The 20,326-nt window shown below is 38.3% G+C and overlaps 1 protein-coding gene across 7 annotated transcripts in view; it reads left to right on the top strand.

Annotated features, from left to right (window-relative positions):
* Positions 1 to 20,326, top strand: part of LOC114697940 (WD repeat containing planar cell polarity effector) — a 302,933-nt gene that overhangs the window by 211,818 nt on the left and 70,789 nt on the right. For all 7 annotated transcript variants that reach the window (XR_003735273.2, XR_005092299.1, XM_028876333.2 and 4 more), the window contains one exon: positions 12,946 to 13,048. Coding sequence is in view for 5 of the 7 variants with exons in the window: in XM_028876333.2 (XP_028732166.1) it covers positions 12,946 to 13,048 (103 nt within the window). In the remaining 2 variants the exon portion in view is untranslated. The remainder of the gene's footprint in view (positions 1 to 12,945; positions 13,049 to 20,326) is intronic.

Here is a 20,326-nt window from a genome sequence, read left to right as displayed (position 1 = left end):
GACCATCGTATTTCAAATGTTTCTGTTTCCTATATTTAATGTAATAATGTGATAATAGCTTGAATTCATTCCTCCTATATTCTCTATTTTGTTATTTAATCTTATTTCTGTAAGTAATAATATAGGGAAGAAGAAGAAAACTAAACATTGACCCAATCAAAAAAAAAAAAAAGCCAAGCAATAAAATATAAGAATTAGCAATTCTTTTTGAGTAAGTGTAAATAATATCAACTTATTAATTTAAATATACAAACTAGATTTAAAAAGAAGATTTAATTATTTCTTGCCTTCAAGAAACTCAGTTCACTGGTAAAGGCACTCACAGACTGAAAGTCAAAAACTGGAAGGAAATTTATCAGGGAAACAGTAGCTAAAAACAAATGTGTAGTTATTCTGTCCATAATAGACTTGAAACCAAGTTAGAAGAGATAAAGATGTTCAATACATATTAATAAAGAGAAAAAACATCAAGACACAACACTTCTAAATATATATGCACCAAATGTTAAATTTTCTAAACAAACACTAAATGGATATAAAATGCCACATAAGTCTTGGTATAATAATAGTTGATTACTTGACATATTAAGACATTCAAACTAAAAATAAACAAAAACTTTACTTAAATTACACCTTTAGATGAAAGATATATCCCATGCAGCATATCGAGAATATAGATTCAACCAATGCAGCTTATAGAGAATATACATTCATCACATGCAACATGTAGAGAAAATACGTTCATCTCCTGCAGCATATAGAGAATATACATTCAACCAATACAGCATAAAGAGAATACATATTCATCTCCTGCAGCATGTAGAGAATATACATTCATCACATATAATATGCAGAAAATATACATTCATCCTGGGCAGCATATAGAGGATATACATTCATCCCATGTAGCATATAGAGAATATACAGTCTTCTCATGTCACATATAGAAAATATACATTTATCAATGCAGCATATAGAGGATATGCATTCATCTCATGCAGCATATAGAGAATATACAGCCATCCCATGTAGCACATAGAGAATATACATTCATCTCCTATTGCATATGGAGAATATACTTCATCTCATACAGCATATAGATAATATGCATCATCTCAGCAGCCCATGGGACCTTCTCCAGAGACAGCACCTTCTAGGCCAGGGGTAAACCTTACAAAGTACACAACATCAGACAGCCTCTTGTGTTTCATCAGATAATAGTGGAAGAAAACTAGATGTTAGTAGCAAGAAAAACTATTAAAAAAAAACTGCTGAAAATGGAAGACTCACAGTGCATTCTTTTAAAATAATTAAAAAAATTTTATTTCTCCAAAGATTTATTTTGTATCATGTATACGAGTGTTTAGCATACTGTGTATCATGTGCATGCAGTACCCATGGACAAGAGGGTGTTAGCTTACCTGAAACTGGAATTACAGATGGTTTTGAGCTACTGTGTGGTGCTAGGAACCAAACTCAGGTCATCTGTTAGAGCAGCAAGTTCTCTTAGCCACTTAGCCAGCTCTCCAGCCTCTGATAGCACATTACTGAATGATCGTTAATTTGTTAAAGAAATGAGGGAATAAATTAAAATACTCATTGAATCAAGTGAAAATTAAAGTATATTTTACCAGAGTCTTTGGGATAAAGCAAAATCATTATACTATGAAAATTTATAGCTAGCAATGCTTTTACATTGAAAAATCAGAGAAATTTAAAATAACCTAATGATGTACCAAGAACCAGCCAAACCCAAAAGCATTGGTCTGCAAGAAATAATAAGAGGGCATAAATTAGTGACATGGAAACTGAAAGAACAATACATAGACTTAAAGAGTTCTTTGAGAAATAAGCAAGTTTGACAAATTTTTATTCAGTGTGACCAAAACAAAGAGATAATACCCAAACTAATAAAATTAGAAGTGGAAAAGTAGACATTACAACAGATTCCAGAGGATAGGGAATACTTTGACAACTTCTATTTAGAAAAAAAAAAAAAAAGATAACTCTATGGTTAAGAGTACTGGCTCCTCTTCCAGAGGACCTGGGTTCAATTCCAACAGCCACATGTCACAACCCAACAAGTTTCAACCATCTGTCACTCTACTTTCTGGGGATCTGATACCCTCTTCTGGCTTCTGTGGCACCAAGCACACATATTGAATACTTATATATTCAGGCAAAACATCCATACATACACATAAAATAGTAATAATTTTTAAATTAAATAAAGACAAATGCCTGTGAATTGAGAAGAAATGGGTAAATTTATAAGATTATATAAACAGTTAAACATCCATAATGAACAATGAGATTGAAGTTTTAGTAGTTTTCTAGAGTAAGGCATGGTGCCTCACACTTGCAATCCTATAATTGGGAGGCTGAGACAGGAGAATTGCTATGAGTTAGTGGCCAGCCTGGGCTACAGTATAAAAACCCTATCTATTGCTGTGATGAGACATCATAACCAATTTATAGAAGAAAATATTTAATGGGGGACTTGTTTACAGATTTAGAGACAACTTCTATGAAAAACAAAAACAAAAACAAAAACCTCAGGGTGGGACCCAGAAACTTCCATGTACACTTGGGAGTTAGAGAGATGGCTCAGTGATTAAGAGGACTGGTTCCTCTTCCATAAGACCCAGGTTCAATTCCCAGCAGCCATGTTTCATAACCCAACATGTCCAACAGTCACATTATCATTGTGGTGGGGAGCATGGCAGCTGACAAGCCGGCATGGTGCTGGGGAAGTAGCTGAGAGCTACATCCTGATCTGCAGGCAGGAGGCAGAGAGAGAGAGAGAGACTGGGCTAGGTGTGGGCTTTTGAAACCTCCAAGCCCACCCCTACTGACACACCTCCTCCAACAAGGCCACACCTCCTAATCCTTACCTAGTTTTACTCACTAGGTAACTAAGCATTCAAATATATGAGCCTGTGGGGGCCATTCTCATTAAAGTCACCACACTATCTCAAAAAACGTTTCCCAACAAAGAGTCTCATGGCCTGTCAAACTCACTTTAAGGTGCTAACATCAGTGTTCTTCACACTGTTGAAGAGAATACAGTAGATGGCACCTTAACAGACTCATGCTAACCAATGTTATCCTGACATCAAAACTAGATAAAGGTACAACAAAACAAACAAACAAAAGTTAAGTCCCATCTCCCTACTTAACACTGTCCTAATTTGTCTTCTATTCTTGTAATAAATACCGTGTTCCAAAGCAGTTTAGGGAGGAAAGGGTTTATTTCATCTTCCTTGTATAGTTATTGTGAAGGGAAGTCAGGGCAGGAAATGAAGCAGGGACCAGGGAGGAGTGCTGCTGACCGCTTGGCTGCCACGTCTTACTTAGCATTTTTCTTAAACAATTCAGCACCACCTATCCAGCCTGAGTATCCCCGCCCACAGTGAGCTGGTCCCACCCATGTCAATCATGAACCAAAAAACAAAACAAAACCACCTACAGACATGCTCATAGGCCAGTTTGACAGAGGAAATTTCCTCTCCTTAGATTACCTTTTTTTTAGTATGTCTAGGTTTGTGTCAACTTGACAAAAACTACCTACCACAAACACAGATGTTAGATTCTTAGTAAAATAATAACTGAACTCAAGAAAAACGTTAACAAACCCTACACTAAGAACTATCAGTTCCTTTCAGGAATACAAGAGTAGTTCAACATAGGTAAATCACTGAGTGTATTGTAACACATAATTGGGCTTCAAAACAGAAATCACAAGATTGTCCCAGTGGTTACATGTGAAGGTGTTGACAAAGCTTCTTACCCCTTCCAGCTAAAAGCCTGGAGAAAATATGAGTTGAAGGATCGTATCTCAACATCATAAAAGTTATCTATGTAAATCTATAGTCAACATTATACTGAATGAAAAAAGACACTGAGAATATGTAAGGAACAATTTTACATTCTTATTCAATGTAGTGCTCACAGTCTTAACTAGGGAAGTAAGACAAGAAATGAAGGGGATACAAAGGAAAGGAAGAATTTAATTTCTTTATTAGTACTTTTTTAATGAAAATGTGGTTACATATACAGATGTAATTTTATTAGCTCTAAGAAAAATGATACTATCCCATTTCCAGAAAAATAGGTGGAACCATAGATCATCATATTAAAATGGAAAATAAATTAGATTTAAATGAATAGTGTGTATTTGTTCTCATATTTACAATCTGGATATATATATATATTATATACATATATGTATCTACACACACACACACACACACACACACACACACACACACACACACACACACGAGACATGGAAGTAGAAAGGGGACTGGAGCCGGATGGTGGTGGTGCATGCCTTTAATCCCAGCATTCGGGAGGCAGAGCCAGGTGGATCTCTGTGAGTTCAATGCCAGCCTGGTCTACAAAGCGAGTTCCAGGAAAGGCGCAAAGCTACACAGAGAAACCCTGTCTCGAAAAAAAGAGAGAGAAAAAAAAGAAAGAAAGGGGACTGGAGAGGGAAAGCTAGAGGTCTAAAGGGAGGGAAAGAGGAACAAGAGGGTGATGGGGGAAACACGGATACAAGGTGATAATTCAGAATATGATTAGAACATGATAGTTATATCAGGGAAACTAGCCTCTTAAAAAGTGTGGTGTGTCTTCACTGTGTTAGTGGATTCCTTTCCTCTGAGGAAGCCCTTTAGTGTGATGGAGCCCTGCTTTCCATTGCTGCTCATCTTACCTCTGCTGTTAGGGTCCTGTCCAAGAGATCCTCCTTAGACCAGTGTCCTGGACCTTTTCCTGTTTCCGTGTAGTAGCTTTGCAGGTAAGAACCAAATTTACATCATAGCTGTTTGAGCTGAGTATATAGAACATGGTAAAGACACAGGTCCTGCTTTACTCTTCTGCATGTAGAATCCCAGTTTTCCTACATCTTTTATTGGAGAGACTTTCCCCCGATTGTGTGTTCTTAGGGCTTCTTTCAAAATTAGTTGCCCAGGACCGTGGTGTAGTTCAGTGGTGGAGCAAGCATTTGATTAGCATTTAGGGTATCCTGGCTTTGATCACAGCACAACACTACCACCCCAAGGGAAAGTTAAAAGAAACAAAGTTTGCTATAACGTGGTTTAATTTGGGGTTCTTTCCATTGACATTTGTGTCTGTTTTTCATGCCCACACCACGCTGTACCTATAGTTTTATAGCATAATTTGAAGTCAGGTAGTGAAATGCCACACCTTTGTTCTTCTTGTTGAAGTTTTTTATTTGGTTTTGGTTTTGGCTATTTGAGCTGTTTTCTTGTATACCAATTGAAGATTTTTTTCCTATTTCTGTGAAAAAGTTATATTGAAACTTGACTTGGAATTGCAGTGAATCTGGGGTCACTTTACTTTAGGTAATATAGACATTTTAACAATAGTGATAGTTCCAGCCCTGAATGTGAGATATCTTTCAATCTGTTTTCATCTTTACAGCTTTTTCATCTGTGATTTATATTGTATGTATTTTTACTTCCTGTCTAAATTTGTAAGTATTTTTAAGGTTTTGTAAATTTTAGTGTTTTCTTAATTTTTCTTTTTCTTGGTTTGTTGTTGGCATATAAATATGTTACTGATTTTTATATATTGAAACATTACTGAATTTATTTGTTCTAATAGCATTTGGTGGACTCGGGTTTTCTATATATAAAACTATGTCATCTGTCAGCTGAGACTATTTTATGTTTTCCTTTCCTGAATTAATACATTTTATTTCCTTGTCTTGCCTAATGCCCTGGCTAGGACTTTTTTTTTCAAGACAGGGTTTCTCCGTGTAGTTTTGGTGCCTTTCCTGGATCTCACTCTGTAGACCAGGCTGGCCTCGAACTCACAGAGATCCACCTGGCTCTGCCTCCAGAGTGCTGGGATAAAGGGCATGCGCCACAACCACCCGGCCCTGGCTAGGACTTTTAGTACAGTATTGAATCAAAATATTCATCCATGCCTTATTCCTTACCTTAGATGAGAAAGCTTTCTGGCTGGTGGTTTGTTGAATATGACCTTTATTGTGCTGAGAAACATTCCTACCACATCTCTTCACTGCCTCTTCTTTTTAATCATGAAGACTTTAATCATGTTGAATTTTCTGCATCTGCTATTAGCATGTAGGTTTTGTCCTTCATTTTGTTAATGAAGTATTTCACATGTATTGATTTACATATACAGAACAATTCTGATGTGGAGTTGAGCCTGGTAAGCTTTTTAATATGCTGTTGAACTAAGTTTACTATTACTTCATTGAGGATTTTTGTGTTGGTGTTCACATGGATATTTGTCTATTGTTTTCAGTTTTTATCATTTGTTTTATCATACAAAGGATGACCTCATAAAACAAGCCTACAAGGTTTCTTTTTAATTATTTGGAATAGTTTAAGAAGGGTTGGCATTACTTCTTCGGTTGTTACAGAATTCAATTTCTGGGCTTTTTTATGAGATACTTTTGTATTACTAATTCAATTTCTTTTATTGATGCTCAAATTTCCTATTCCTAATTTTGACTTTATAATATGTTTCTAGGAGTTCTTGAATTTCTTCTCAAATATCAAAATTGTGGTTTTAGAATTGCTCATATTATTGTACCAACCTTTTCATTTCTGTACTCTCAGTTGTAATTTTTTTTTGAGACAGGGTTTCTCTATGTAGCTTTGGAGCCTGTCCTGGAACTCACTCTGTAGACCAGGCTGTCTTTGAACCTGGCTCTGCCTCCCGAGTGCTGGAATTAAAGGTGTGCACCATCGCCGCCTGGCTAATTTTTTATTTCTTATTTTATTCAAATCTCTTTTTCTTACTCCAGCAATAGGTTTGTTGATTTTTGTCTTTTCAAAACAATCCACTTTCAGCTTGTCATTCTGTTCTGTTGTCTTCCTCCTGTATTTAATTTATTTCTGCTCTTATATTTGTTACTTTCTTCTCTTAAACTTGTGTTTAAGTTGCTCTTTTGCTAGTTCCTACTGAGTGTTGGGATTTAGGCCTGTGTCACTGTGCCTGACTGGGGGTAGTTCTTAAGAGCAGGAATTATGTTTTCTGACAAAAACTTATGTACAGGAAGTATGTGTGGGTAAGTAAGAAGAGAGAGAGGTTAAACTTCATTAGGTTTTTGACCAATTTACCTGAGCATTTGACACATAGTGAACATTTTTGGGCAATTTCCTACATGTATACATCTAGTACATCCTCAACACACTAACCAGTCCTCTCTGTCTAGCCCTCTGCCTCCCCTCCAAGCCCAGCCCCTCCTGGGTCCAAGTGCCACTCTTGCTTTTGTGTCTTGTTTCATTTGTTAAACAATTCTTTATTAATTCTTTGAGAATTTCATACAGTGAATTTTGAGCATATTCACCCCCCCATCCTTCTTTTTGTTTCACTTTTATGACCCCCGAGTTTAGCCATGAACCACCTCTCCCAGTGTGGGCACGGGGTGGAGCTAGCCTCCAGGACATAGTGGAGTAACACTACTGAAGACATGCCTCCCTGCCCCCAGCATCTATCAAAAGCCTGTCTTTCTCTAGGGATGCACAGGCGCCATGAACCCTTCCCCATCCTGACATTTTTGACAGGTTCAGTGCAAGTGCGCATCCTGCCCAGAAGATAGTGTGTACTGCCCTCCCCCATCACCAGCTCCTGCCTTCTTTCTGCCCTTTCTCCTTAACGTTCCTTGAGCCTTGGAGGGCTAATGCCAATGTCCCATGTGGAGTTGAGTAATCAACAGTAACAGTATCTGTTGTAATATTTCCCCTTTTCAGTAATATTTCCCCTTTTCATCTCAAGTTTTATTATTATGGATCCTCTTGCTTTCGTTAATTTGGCTAAGGGATTGTTAATTATGTTTTTATTTTCTTTGTATTGTGTTTTTTATTCTGTTGTATTGTTTCTATTTCATTAACATTTGCATTTATCTTAATTATTTCTCCCTGTCTACAGCTTTTATGTTTGTTCTGGTTTCTGGTTTTCCCAAGGGGCTTAAAGTGTACCATGAAGTTATTTATTTGAACTTTCTGATTTTGTTTGTTTGTTTGTTTGAATACTTACAGTTATAAACAACTTTCCTCTTAGGAATGGTTTCATTATATACCAAGGATTTTGATATGTTGTGTTTTCATTTTCATTCAAATCTAGAATTTTAAATTTCCTTCTTTATTTCTTCAGTGGCTCATTCATCATTCAGCAGTACATTGTGTGATTTTGATGAGTTTCTGTAGTTTCTCTTGCTGTTTATTTCTACCATTCTATTTGGTAAAATAGAATACTGGGGTTATTGAAACTTACTTTGTGGCCTAATTTATGAACTATTTTACATAAAGTTCAGTGGGCTTCTGAGAAGAAAGTATAGTCTTTTGTCTGGGCAGAATGTTCTGTAGGTACCTGTTAGGTCCAGCTGATTTGTGGTGTCGTTAAACTCCGTTATTTCTCTAATTTTTGTCTAGATGACCTGTATGTGAAAGGGGAACATTGAACTCATCCACTGTTGCTGTTTTGTCATTAATATGTGACCTTATATATGGTTACATTTGTTTTATGAAATTGGTTTTACCTCTCTTTGGTACATACATGTTTAGAGTTGAAATGTCTTCTTGATGGATTGTTCCCGTAATATGAAGTGACTTTCTTTATCACTTCTGTCTTGTTTGGTTTCGAGTTTGTTTTTCCAGTTAGAATTAGTTATGCCTACTTGTTTCCTAGTTCCACTTGCTGGAGTGCTTTTTCCCATCTCTTTACTCTAAGGTGGGGTCATCTTTGATAATGAGTGTGCTTCTTGAAGGGAGCATTCTGTGGTTTCTGGGTATCCCTTCTCCTTAAGCTGTGTAGCAAGTGCTCTGCTCACTTAGCTATCTCCAAACCCTCCATCAATCTTTAATTGGTGAAATTTAAAATATCATAAATTATGTACACTGACTTATAATTTTTTGTAGTCCAGGTTTACAAATATGAAAAAATGGAGCTTTCTGGGAGATGTAACATTGGTGTTCCCTAACCTCCAAATTTATCATAAAGGTTGATTTGTTGGTGCTGATCATGATGAGACTTTCATATCTTGAAAACCTTTGCAAATACCTTTCCACCTGTATATGTCAGTACTGCCAAATGCCAGTATGCATCCCTGAAACATGGCTTTCATTGAGTGCATTCACAGGTTGGAAGGCATTTTTAGATTTCTATTAACTTAAAGGCTAGAATGTTTTTAGCATGTCATTACATTGCAAATCATTTCCAGTAGAAGCTCCTTAATTGCACACCAAATGGATTTTGGAATATGGAAATTTTCTCTACACAGGCATACAGGCCTAAAAAACATTGCTGTGGTTTGAAATTAAAATATATTTCTGAGAATTTGTATAGGAATGAAGATATCACTTTGAAAAACACATCTTTTGACAGTGCAGGCCTGACATGACTTGTAATTCAAACAATTTTAGTTCTCATCAGAATGATTTTATCACAGTATGTTTCACAGAATCAATTTTCCCTTGTAATTTTAGTTTAAAGCATTTTCAAGTCTGCAGCTTAAGCTAATTCCACAGCCCTTCAAAGTTCATGAACAGTGGTTGAACACGTATCTTTCAACCATTTAGAAATTTAGAAGCCATTCTTAAGTTGGGAAATGTACCAACACAGGTTAGTCTGGCACATCGGACATACTTTCTGACCCCTGACCTCTAAAGTCTTGAGGAACTGTGTTCTGAGTGTATGTGCCTGTGTGCCAAGGCTTTGCAATCAATTATTAACTTTTAGAAACTTAGCCAATGTGTTAACTCCCTGATGTGATGATTCATTGCATATTGTGCATATATCAAAGTATGACATTTTATTTCTTATAAATTCATATAATTCAAAAAATCAGAAATTAGGTTTTTTGATTTACATTTATTTGAATAATATGAAATATCTTTACATAATTATAGGGCATTTATATTTGTTCATTATAGACTGCCAGTTTATATTCTCTTTTCCATTTTTATTGCAGTAGAATTTTTATTCCAGTGACCATTCTGCACACTACAGAAGTTTTTTTCAGTGACTGTGTTTACTGTGCTTACTCTGTGATTTCCATTGCTTTCCCATGTGCCCAGCACTTCTCCTGTTGGACAGACCTGCCATCCCTTCCCAGAGTGACTCAAGCTTTGCACACACATGCACAGATGTCATTCACATGCTGCTGCTTCCCCAGTACAGTTCTCACAAATCCTCAACATTCAGAGCAAAGATCAGCTCCTTCCCTTTAGCTCCAGCATGTACAAATTACTGCCATTAAAATCTGTCACAGTTCTTTATAATTCACAATTAGCCTATAATGATCTGTCTCTCTACTAGGTTCAAAAAAATTGAGAATGGAATTGTAATTCACTTATGTTATTTATAACCTGAGTTTAAAAATGGTAGCATTAATATTTTTTTGTTTTCTTTTATTTATTTATTTTTATTTTTTAAATTATACTCATGATATTCATTACTTACACTCATGATATTAATCACATTTGTGGTATTCATAGATTACATTCACAGTATTCATTCAAATATATATATATATATATATATATATATATATATATATATATATATATAATGTCAAATGTCATTTCTTGAAGGGGGTGGGAGGTTAAATACAGGCTTACAGCACATTGGGAGGACCCCGGAGGGCAGAAGTTCACTACTGATGTTTTACGATCTTGCATCTAAGCTGTTAATGCCCATTATTCGGGATACACAGACATGGAACTTCCCTTAAGCATTCAGGAGGGTGGAACCTGGCAGGGAATTAGCATTGGGAGGATATCAAGGTCAAGGTCCGCAAGCAAGGCAACAGTTACCCAAAACGGGGGCCAGGACCCTGCAGGTCCCCCTTTTATTAAAAAATGAGCTTCTGACTTGGGTTGTGTGGGACGTCAGCAGGTCACCTTACCCGTCATGGAGACACCTGCCCAGGCCACACAGGTGCTCTGTCTTAGGTTGGTGAGTGCCCCCCAGGCATTACCCATCTCTGAATACTCATTATCATACCGGCTCAATCCTGTGTGAGCTGCATGGTTAATTGCTGCCAAAGATCTCAGAGTGGCACTGGGCTTGCAAACTGTGTATTCAATACAGAAATGACCAACAGAGGTCCTATCTCACCCATAGCCAGTAGGCTAAAGGCAACTGAGCCCTTCCCTTCCTTAACGAGCCATACTGTACCTTGGAGTCCTTGTAAGATAGTATCTCAAAAGCAACTGGAACTTGAGTTTATAAGTTTATTATTTTCAAAGCCAATCAAGATGTATATAACTACTGAATTAAATTTATCATGCCCAATAGAATGAAAGATTAACTAACTGTGGTAGCTACTTTTGTTGCCAGGGTCTCCACTGTGCTAGCTGTAGTAAGCAATTATGAAATGGTAATCCCAGAAACAGTAGCAGCGGTGTGTGCCATTGTTATAACAGCAACAGCGGCAGCAACAATGTCAAATTCTCTTCTGGATTGTGTGGACATCCACTGGCATGGATACAACTCCAGGAACACGAACTGCCAAGGCCCATTTTTCTTGATCCCAGCATGACTTTAGCTGGCAGCTATTCTGGAGAATCCAATCTCATGGCTACAGTTCCTAGAATTACATTAATGCTTGCCAAAGCTGGCTATATTGGGCTCTCAATCTCCATTGGCATCAGAAGGGTAGATTTTTTTTCATGAAGACCCATTAGGTCTCTGTCATGTTGGGCTTCAGCAGCAGCCACAGGGCGCGTTCAGTGCTCAGGAATCCAGGAAGTATTAATATTAACACATATTTTCTAGGCTCATAAAAATAAAGTTCTGTGTAATATTCCTTGTATAGAACTTAGTGTAGCTGGGCGATGGTGGCACACGCCTTTAATCCCATCACTTGGGAGGCAGAGGCAGGCGGATCTCTGTGAGTTTGAGGCCAGCCTGGTCTACAGTGAGTTCCAGGAAAGGTGCAAAGTCACACAGAAAAACCCTGACTGGGGGGCGGGGGGAAGAACTTAGTGTAATATATAGTCAGGCTGTCTTAGAGCTAGTGCAATGACATGAACTGGTAGGACCAGCTATTTAAAGGCAGAAGAAAAAGGAACATTTGAGCTTAAGAGTTTGAGACCAGCCTGGACTGCAGAGAGAAGGGGGAGCGGGGAGAGACTTCCTTCACACTAAATCCTTAAATATATACACACAGGCACAACTAAGGTTTTCATTTTTAATAAAACTGATTGTTGATTATTAGAAACATGTTTTTTGCCTTATAGCTTAAAATAATTAGTTACAACTGTTCTCTAAGAAAAATTAGCTGTGGAATGGTCTTTCTGTATGCTGTGAATATGTGTTCAATAAAGAAGCTGCTATGGCCCGGTGGTGGTGGCGCACGCCTTTAATCCTAGCACTCGGGAGGCAGAGCCAGGCGGATCTCTGTGAGTTTGAGGCCAGCCTGGGCTACAGAGTGAGTTCCAAGAAAGGCGCCAAAGCTACACAGAGAAACCCTGTTTCAAAGAAAAAAAAAAAAAGAAAAAAGAAAAAAAAAAGAAGAAGAAGCTGCTGCTATGGTCTATGGTAAGGCAGAATAGATCCAGGCAGGGAATCCAATCAGAGACACAAGGAGAAGAAAGACAGAGTCGAGGAAGATGCTGTGAGCCGCTGCCCAGGAAACAAGATATAATGGAACACAAGAAAAGCCACTGATCACGTGGCGATGCATAGATTAATAGAAATGGGTAGAGTTGTAATAGCAGTTAATGATAAGCCTGAGCCATAGGCCAAACCGTCTCTAATTAATATAAGGCTCTGTGTGTGTACTTGGGACTGAGTGTCTGCCAGACACAGGAAAACAGAAAAAGAATATTCATTGGCCACATCTATTTTGTTATCTGAACATTTCTTCCTTTGAGACTCCACTTTGTAACTTTATCAAGATTACTTTCTAATCAGTCTTTGTCTTCTTTGTTTCCAAAGGATATTCATTACCTTGCCCTGGATGTGGGTGAACTGGCACTGGCTGAAGTGGCGAGAAGAAGAGCATGTGACATTGACGTCATGTCAGTATCTTCTGGAGTTGGTAAGAGCTAATGCACTTGGTTAAAGTGCTGTGGTTTGGGGGCTGTAGAGGTCAGCTATTAGGAGCACTGACTGTTCTTCCAGAGGACCTGAGTTCAATTCCCAGCATCCACATGGCAGCTCACAACTGTCTGTAATCCAGTTCCAGGGGATCTGATGCCCTCACACAGACATATATACAGGCAAAACACAACACACATAAAATAAAACAAAATACTTTTAAAATGTGCTTTGGTTCTAGGGAATTCTTAATGTTATTTCTATCGTTTATAGGGTATAATTGATTTATTTGAATTACTCTTTATAGAACACAGTGTACTTAAAAAATTACTAAGCCTTGAGAAATAGTAGAATATTCTTAAACAAGCTGCAATTTTAAAAGAAATTGATAAGTAGTAACAGCCAAGGTCACTGTTTAGCAGAATGTAAAAACAAATTGCTCTTTTTAATTTATTATTATTATTATTATTATTATTATTATTATTATTATTATTATGTGATTTTGTGTGTGTGTGTGTGTGTGTGTGTGTACCAAAACGTGTAGAGTACAGAAAACAGTTTGTGGGAGTTGATTCTCTCCTTCCACTGTGTGGATCCTGGGGCTTGAACTCAGACTATCAGGTTTGGCACCCAACACCTGTACCCTCTGCGCCATCTTACGCTCCACATTGCTCTTTTCATGAGATCTGGGGAGAAAGAGACGAGTGTGTTGTCACCATCAGTGCTGTCGTGAGCCAACATGGAAGCTTGCATAACCATTTACTGATGGCACAGATGTGTCACATATTAAACTAATTCTCTCCCTTATCAGGGTATTTCAGGGTTCATGTGTGTGCTTTTTTGTCATAGCTGCTAATGTTGCTGTTTAATGTAGTATTCTAAAGATAGACCAAAAGCCAACATTGACTCTTAAAGTCCATTTAAACTTTATAATGTAACAAAATAAAAGGTTTTGTATATAGTATAACGAAGTGAAAATATACCAGCATTCACTTTCTGTTTCTAAATCCAGCTTGTCTAAGGCTGCTGAGTGTGCCAGTATTGACAAATGCATATCAAAATTTTTATTCCTCTCAGTTCTTCTATTTGTGGTCTACAGAAAAGACTCCCAAGACTGTAGTAGACTTGATTTCTATGTAATGTCTGTGTAATTCCTAAACACAGTTTTAGAAGATTCCCACTTCAGAAGTACTATAGTGAGTTTCTTCCCCAATGAGTTATATAAGGCTTTGGCTTTGTGGTGTTTGTATCCAAAGCCACCACTTCTCGGTTTCTCTTGAATCCCACCACCATCGATTCTAGTCCTCATGGTGTAATTCTAAAGGGGACAAATCCACAGAACCGGGGCCAAACCAGTCAGAGATTCTGATGTTGTCGGGTTGAAGTAGGGGAGAAAGAGAGGCATTTTCGTCATGATATAACACAGCCATGTGGTTAATGCCCATAAAACATCAAATTAACCTTAGGAAGAATTAGATGGTAGCAGTAAGGTATAGAATATTTTGTCTCTATTTCTTCTTGCTTTTTGGTACTATATAATAAATTTATGTTGCTTATTATTAGGACAAGAATAGCTAAAATAAATATACAAAGGATGATATTCTGTATTTAAAATTATGTTAGAAAACACAAATCCTATAAGCCAAAACTCAATAGCTCCATTATAGTAAAGTCATAATGTAAATTGAGACAGTGTAAATGTTGTTGACCTAAATGGAGAATTTGTTCATTTTTATGCTACTTGATTACTTCAGGCATTCTCAATCTGTAATCATCTACTGTCTGAGTAATTAATGTAGCAGGTTGTGTTGAACACATAAGTAGCCTTGGGAAGATTTGTGAGAATGGCTGCTTTGGGCTTTAGAACACAGCATGGTGAGAGAGCTGAATTTGGACTTTGGCACCTGATTGGCTGTCAAACAAGACCATGAGTAAGGAACTGACCTTCTCTGTACCTAGCTTTCCTGTACTCAACACATTCTTAATAGGTACTAGATTATAGTTACAGGTTATATAGCCATAGTTATACTTGCATAATTATGTAGTTATGGGTTATAGATTAGCATGGGCTTGGGTTAGTTAATTCAAACTTTGTACAGTGACTGGCAAAGAATAAGTTTAGTAATAGTTAGCGATTAATAGTGCCTTTCAAATTAAAACATGGCATGTGTTTGTAGTAAGAAAAATTTTTGAGTGATAAGCTGCAATGCCTATAAAATATAGGTGTTACTAATTATTTTTAATTATACACCAATTCCTAACTAGTTAAGGGTTCACATTGTGTATTAAAAATGGAGTAAATTGTTTGTGTTGGGCGAGAAGTAAGTGTGGGCATCCTGTGAGATTTTCCTTTAAAGAAGACTGTCATTTGCAGTGTAAGGCTGAGAAGTCCTGTGGACATCACTCTGCAGCACAGTAGAAACTATATGGTGTATCTGCTTTCTACACTGATTCATAACCTAGTGTTCATGTGTCTTATGGTCTCTTGTTTGATTCTAGGAATATTCCTCTTAGGTATTAGATGAAGTATTCTCTCTGGAATATTCCCAGGATGGCATTGAACAAAAGATCACAAATCACAGTGACTTAACAGAGAAAGTGCCTTGCTCTGTCTTCACAACCCAGAGCTGTGCTCCAGGACTGACTGGCCCCACCACTGGGTCCTAAGACTCACTTCACCACCACGAGGCTGCATCCTCATCTTGCTTTTTGTTTACTAACATGTTATTACTACAGTCCCTCATCACTAAAAAACATTCGAGGCCTGAGTTTTAGCAAGTTCTCTTCTTCCTAAGATGCCTGTTTGGTTTTCCTAGAGTCATGGTAAAGGTATACAGAAATAATATCCAGCAGGTGCCACAAGAATAAAAGCAAAAGTTGGTTCATAGAGTATCTTGTTCTTAAAACACCAAGAAATCAAATAAATAAACAGGCTTATCAAGTGAACAGATAGTTCTCAAAAATGAATACAACTGACCAATAAACACAGGAAAAATGTTCAGCCTTACTCTTGCCATCAGGGAAACACTGATCAATATTGAGATTCCATCTTATTCCAGTAAGAATGACAGTTACTGTGAAAAGAAATAACAAATGCTGGTGAGGATACAGACAAAAGGGAAGACCCACACACTGGTGACAGGAATGCAGAAGCCTAGGCCAACCATTATGGAACTCTCTCAATAAAACTAAAAGTAGAGCTGCCATACGACCCAGCTCTATCACTCCTGGGTCTTTCCCCGAAGGACCCTGAGTGAGCACATCACAGAGATGTTTGCACAACAGTGTTTCCTGCAGCACGGTTCATAATAGCTAAGCTCTGGAATCAACCTCGTGTCCAACACCAGGTAAATGAGTAAAGGAATGTGGTGCCTATACAATGGAATTGTCAGCCCTGAAGACTGAAGTAATATCATTTGCAGGAAATTGGATGCAACTCTAGGTTTTTCAAATTAAGCCAATTAAGCCAGTTTCATGAACACAAATATTGTATGTGTTCTCTCCTTCGTGGTTCCTAGATTTTGTATAAATACATAAAATCGTGCAAGTCTATTTGACTAGAGAGTGGAAGTGCGATTGTGTGGGGAGCAAGGGAGACAGCAGGAGAAGGGGTGAGCAAAGGAAGGGTAGAGAGGTGGGTGTGCACTTGTAGGAAAACTGTAGCTATTTAAAGAGTGTCCTGTTCTAAAATTGAATTTCATAAGAAAATTCCAATTCCGTAAGTAACTTCAGTTGTGGCTGACTGTCCAACTTCACCCTGTGCTTGACAGGCTATATGATGTCGCCTGTCACCTAGGAAGTATCTTCATGCCAGCTGCTTTTGACTCTATTTCACCTTTCTCTTCTGTCTTAGTTAGGGTTCCTGTTGTTGTGAATAGACAGACACCATGACAACAACTCCTAGAAAGAAAGCATTTAATTGGGACTGGCTTACAGTTCAGAGGTTTAGTCCATTGTCATCATGGCAGCATGCAGGCAGACATGGTGCTGGAGAGGCAGCTGAGGGTCCTACATCTTGACCTGCAGGCAGTAGTAAATGAACTGTGTTCCACATCTTCCTTTATTGTGACATGTCAAGTTTGTTCTGGGAATTTTTGTATGAAGAGATAGTTCTAAGCCTGTCGTTATGATAAGCTTATCAAGAACTACTAACTGCTTTGCTTGGCTGCAGAGCTCTTTACAAAGCTAGATTACCACGGAGGGATGGAGAACTGTCGGTGAAACTCCTAAAATATAATGGTTTCAAACCTTTGTCCTCTCTCTCTCTCTCTCTCTCTCTCTCTCTCTCTCTCTCTCTCTCTCTCTCTCTCATATGTGTGATGTGTGTGTGTGTGATATGTCAACCACAGAATGTGGTGTTTCAACGAAGACCAGTTCTTAGGCATTGCTTTTCTTCTAGATTAAATATTCGTTTCTAAGAGAAATAGCTATTATTTAAATATTTCAGGAAAAATTCTTATTATTTAAATACTTTTTTTTTCGTTGTGGGACTGGGATTAAATGTAGGGTCTCATGTATATTAGCCAAGTGCTCTACCACTCAGCTACATACCCAACTCTTTAACATAGTTTTGAATTCTAAAATATTAAATTATTGTATTTAATATTGCCTATCATTAAATAAGCAGTTACTAAGCAAAGGATGATAGTATTTTACTAAGGAGATATTGTCTACGCTATGTTGAATCCAAAGCTGGAATAGTATCAGGATAAGAGTATAAAGCCATGGTTCTCAATCTCCTAATGCTGCGATCCTTTAGTACAGTTGTTCCTCATGTTGTGATGACCCCAACCATAAAATTATTAAGTTGCTACTTCATAACTGTAATTTTGCTACTGTTATGAATCATAATGTAAATATCTGATTTGCAGGATATCTGATAAGTGACCCCCAAAGGGGTCACTGTAAGCAATGCAGCTGGGATGGAAAGTTATCTTGGCAGTTAGGAGTCAAGGAATACCACAAAGGCTCTGTAAGTGTTACAGTTTTCAGCTCTGCTCTGCTGTGCTCCAGCGAAGCGTTCCAGCTCTGCCCAGGTCCCCTCAGAGTGTAACAACCCTGTGTGACAACTCCGCTCCACCAGGGAAGCTTCCCCAGCGGAAGTGGTCAGCTGGGCCGTGCTCTGGCTCAGGTGAAAGTTGTTACAGCGGGGCTGCCTTCTGTCGAAAGTGTCACACTGCACAACAAACCTCACTCAGGAGGTGTATTGGGAAGGAGGAACCCAGGAGCGGGGCTGCCTCTGGGGTGAGAAGCAGCACTAAACTGGACAGAATACATAGTTTATATCGGGTTTCTTGGGAGGAGGGAGATGAAGCTTTCCAGAGTGGCTTGGGATTGGTTGGGGTTTGTGGCCTAATTCTGGGGTAAGATCAGGGATTGGTGGGGTTTCATGCTCAGGAATCTCAGGGATTGTTGGGATTCTGCAGCCTGACTCATAGGGATTGGTGGGATTTCAAGCTTTGTCCTGGGGTCAAGTCAGGGGCAGGGTGTTTTTCCCTTGGGCCTTTTTACCCTACAGTTGTGACCCACAGGTTGAGATCTGCTGCTATAAAGGAATCAGTTTTCTTGGAAAATAATTGCTAAATGTTAGCACACGTTATTCACTAGGCATAGTCACAGACATGTTTAGCATGGACAGTAACCACTGGAGTTAAGTATTAGTTTTCCACTTTAAAAATGAGGACACAGACCCTCAGTTTTCCAGGACAGAGTTGAAGACCGTGGGGATTTAATTGCTTGCTGTGTACTCAGAGTCACTGAGCACTCTGCCGTTGGCTAGAAGGTCACTGATATTGCTATATGTCCTGCTGCCATAGCACCAACTGATAGCAATTTACTACTCTGATTTAAGAATTTTGGCACACCACATACAAGAGTAAGAAGCGTTCTTTGTCCTCTTTGTTTTCCACATTTGCTAAACAGTCCTGAATCTAGGCACCTCTGACAAGTGGGCGGCACCCTGCAGGAAGGTGGCTCTGACCCCATCTCAGTTTCTTCAAAACCATTGTGTGGGTGTGGAAAAATTACACTAAGAGGATGTAGTCTTGAACATCTCCTCCGTCATGAGTGGGAAGCAATTCCTGAAAGTAAAGGGGATTGGCTTGTTAATTTAGTGGGTATTTTGACCTACAGCTATATTTATAATACAATGGAAGATTAAATGCCACTTAGTCAAGTAGTCTACTTTAGTGGGGGCGTGTGTGTGTGTGTGTGTGTGTGTGTGTGTGTGTGTGTGTGTGTGTTACTTTTCTTCAGGGAAATTCTTTGTCCTACATTGCCTGACTATCAGGACTTCTCACTGCAGTTGCCTCCATAACCACCAGTGCAAGTGTTTAGAACTAGTCTAGATTATTTAGAATTTCATGGTGATTTTGCTTAATGAGTGCATGCATCAAATACTACGTAAGTTTTCTACTAATTTTAATTTTGTGTTTTATTCTTTATTATTTGTAGCAGCTAGTTGTCATGTTCTCTGAGCTGCTTCTAAGGAAGAAGTAAGACAGGTCTGTGCTCAAGCACTCATATTCAAAGGCAGAGGACAAGATAAAATGTGAAAGAAAAATACTGTTTCTGTCAAAAACTCCCACTTTTCCAGAATTAGACTTATTCATATGCTTATTACTGCAATGATATGTTTTATTATTTTGTAAAATTTACAGTTTTTTTCAAGATGGCAATCTAGATATTTGAAATGGATTCATTAAGCAGAAGAAAGAGTTGGCAAATGTTCTCACAGGGGGTGATATGCATGCTGAGTTTTAATAACTTTTCTTCTGTTTATGCAAAGAAAGATGCCTTGATGTGATGGATAGAACATGACACCAAGTCTCATGTCAGGAATGTCAAGAAATCTTGAACACAATACCTTTAAAAAGGGTTCATGCTGTTATGATGGCATCTCACCAACCGGCCTGGAACTCCCTGTGTAGACCAGGTTGTCCCTAGACTCCCAGATAGCCCACCTGTAAGGCTTCCATAGTACATTGCCGCGGCTGCACCGGAGGCCAGTTATACTGCCCACGGCCGGCAGCACCACCCACGGCCAGCTAAAGGTTTTCAATAATAAGAATTGCTTTAAGATTTCCTCAGAAGAGAAGAACTATTGGGCAGCTGAGATAAAAGTGGAAGCTCTAAGTCTGTCAGGATTCACAGTGTTCCAGCACTTACAAGTCATCAGAGTTGTGTTTCTTTGTGGCCCACCAGTTTAAGGGACAAAATTATGTTATATGTTTCCTTCCACTACTAAAATCACTCTTTCTCCCCAGTCCTTCCCCGTGTG

Source organism: Peromyscus leucopus, chromosome 10 (assembly GCF_004664715.2).
Source record: "Peromyscus leucopus breed LL Stock chromosome 10, UCI_PerLeu_2.1, whole genome shotgun sequence".
Lineage (NCBI taxonomy): Eukaryota > Metazoa > Chordata > Mammalia > Rodentia > Cricetidae > Peromyscus > Peromyscus leucopus.
Note: the sequence above shows the minus strand (reverse complement) of the source record. Positions and strands in the feature narration are given on the sequence as shown.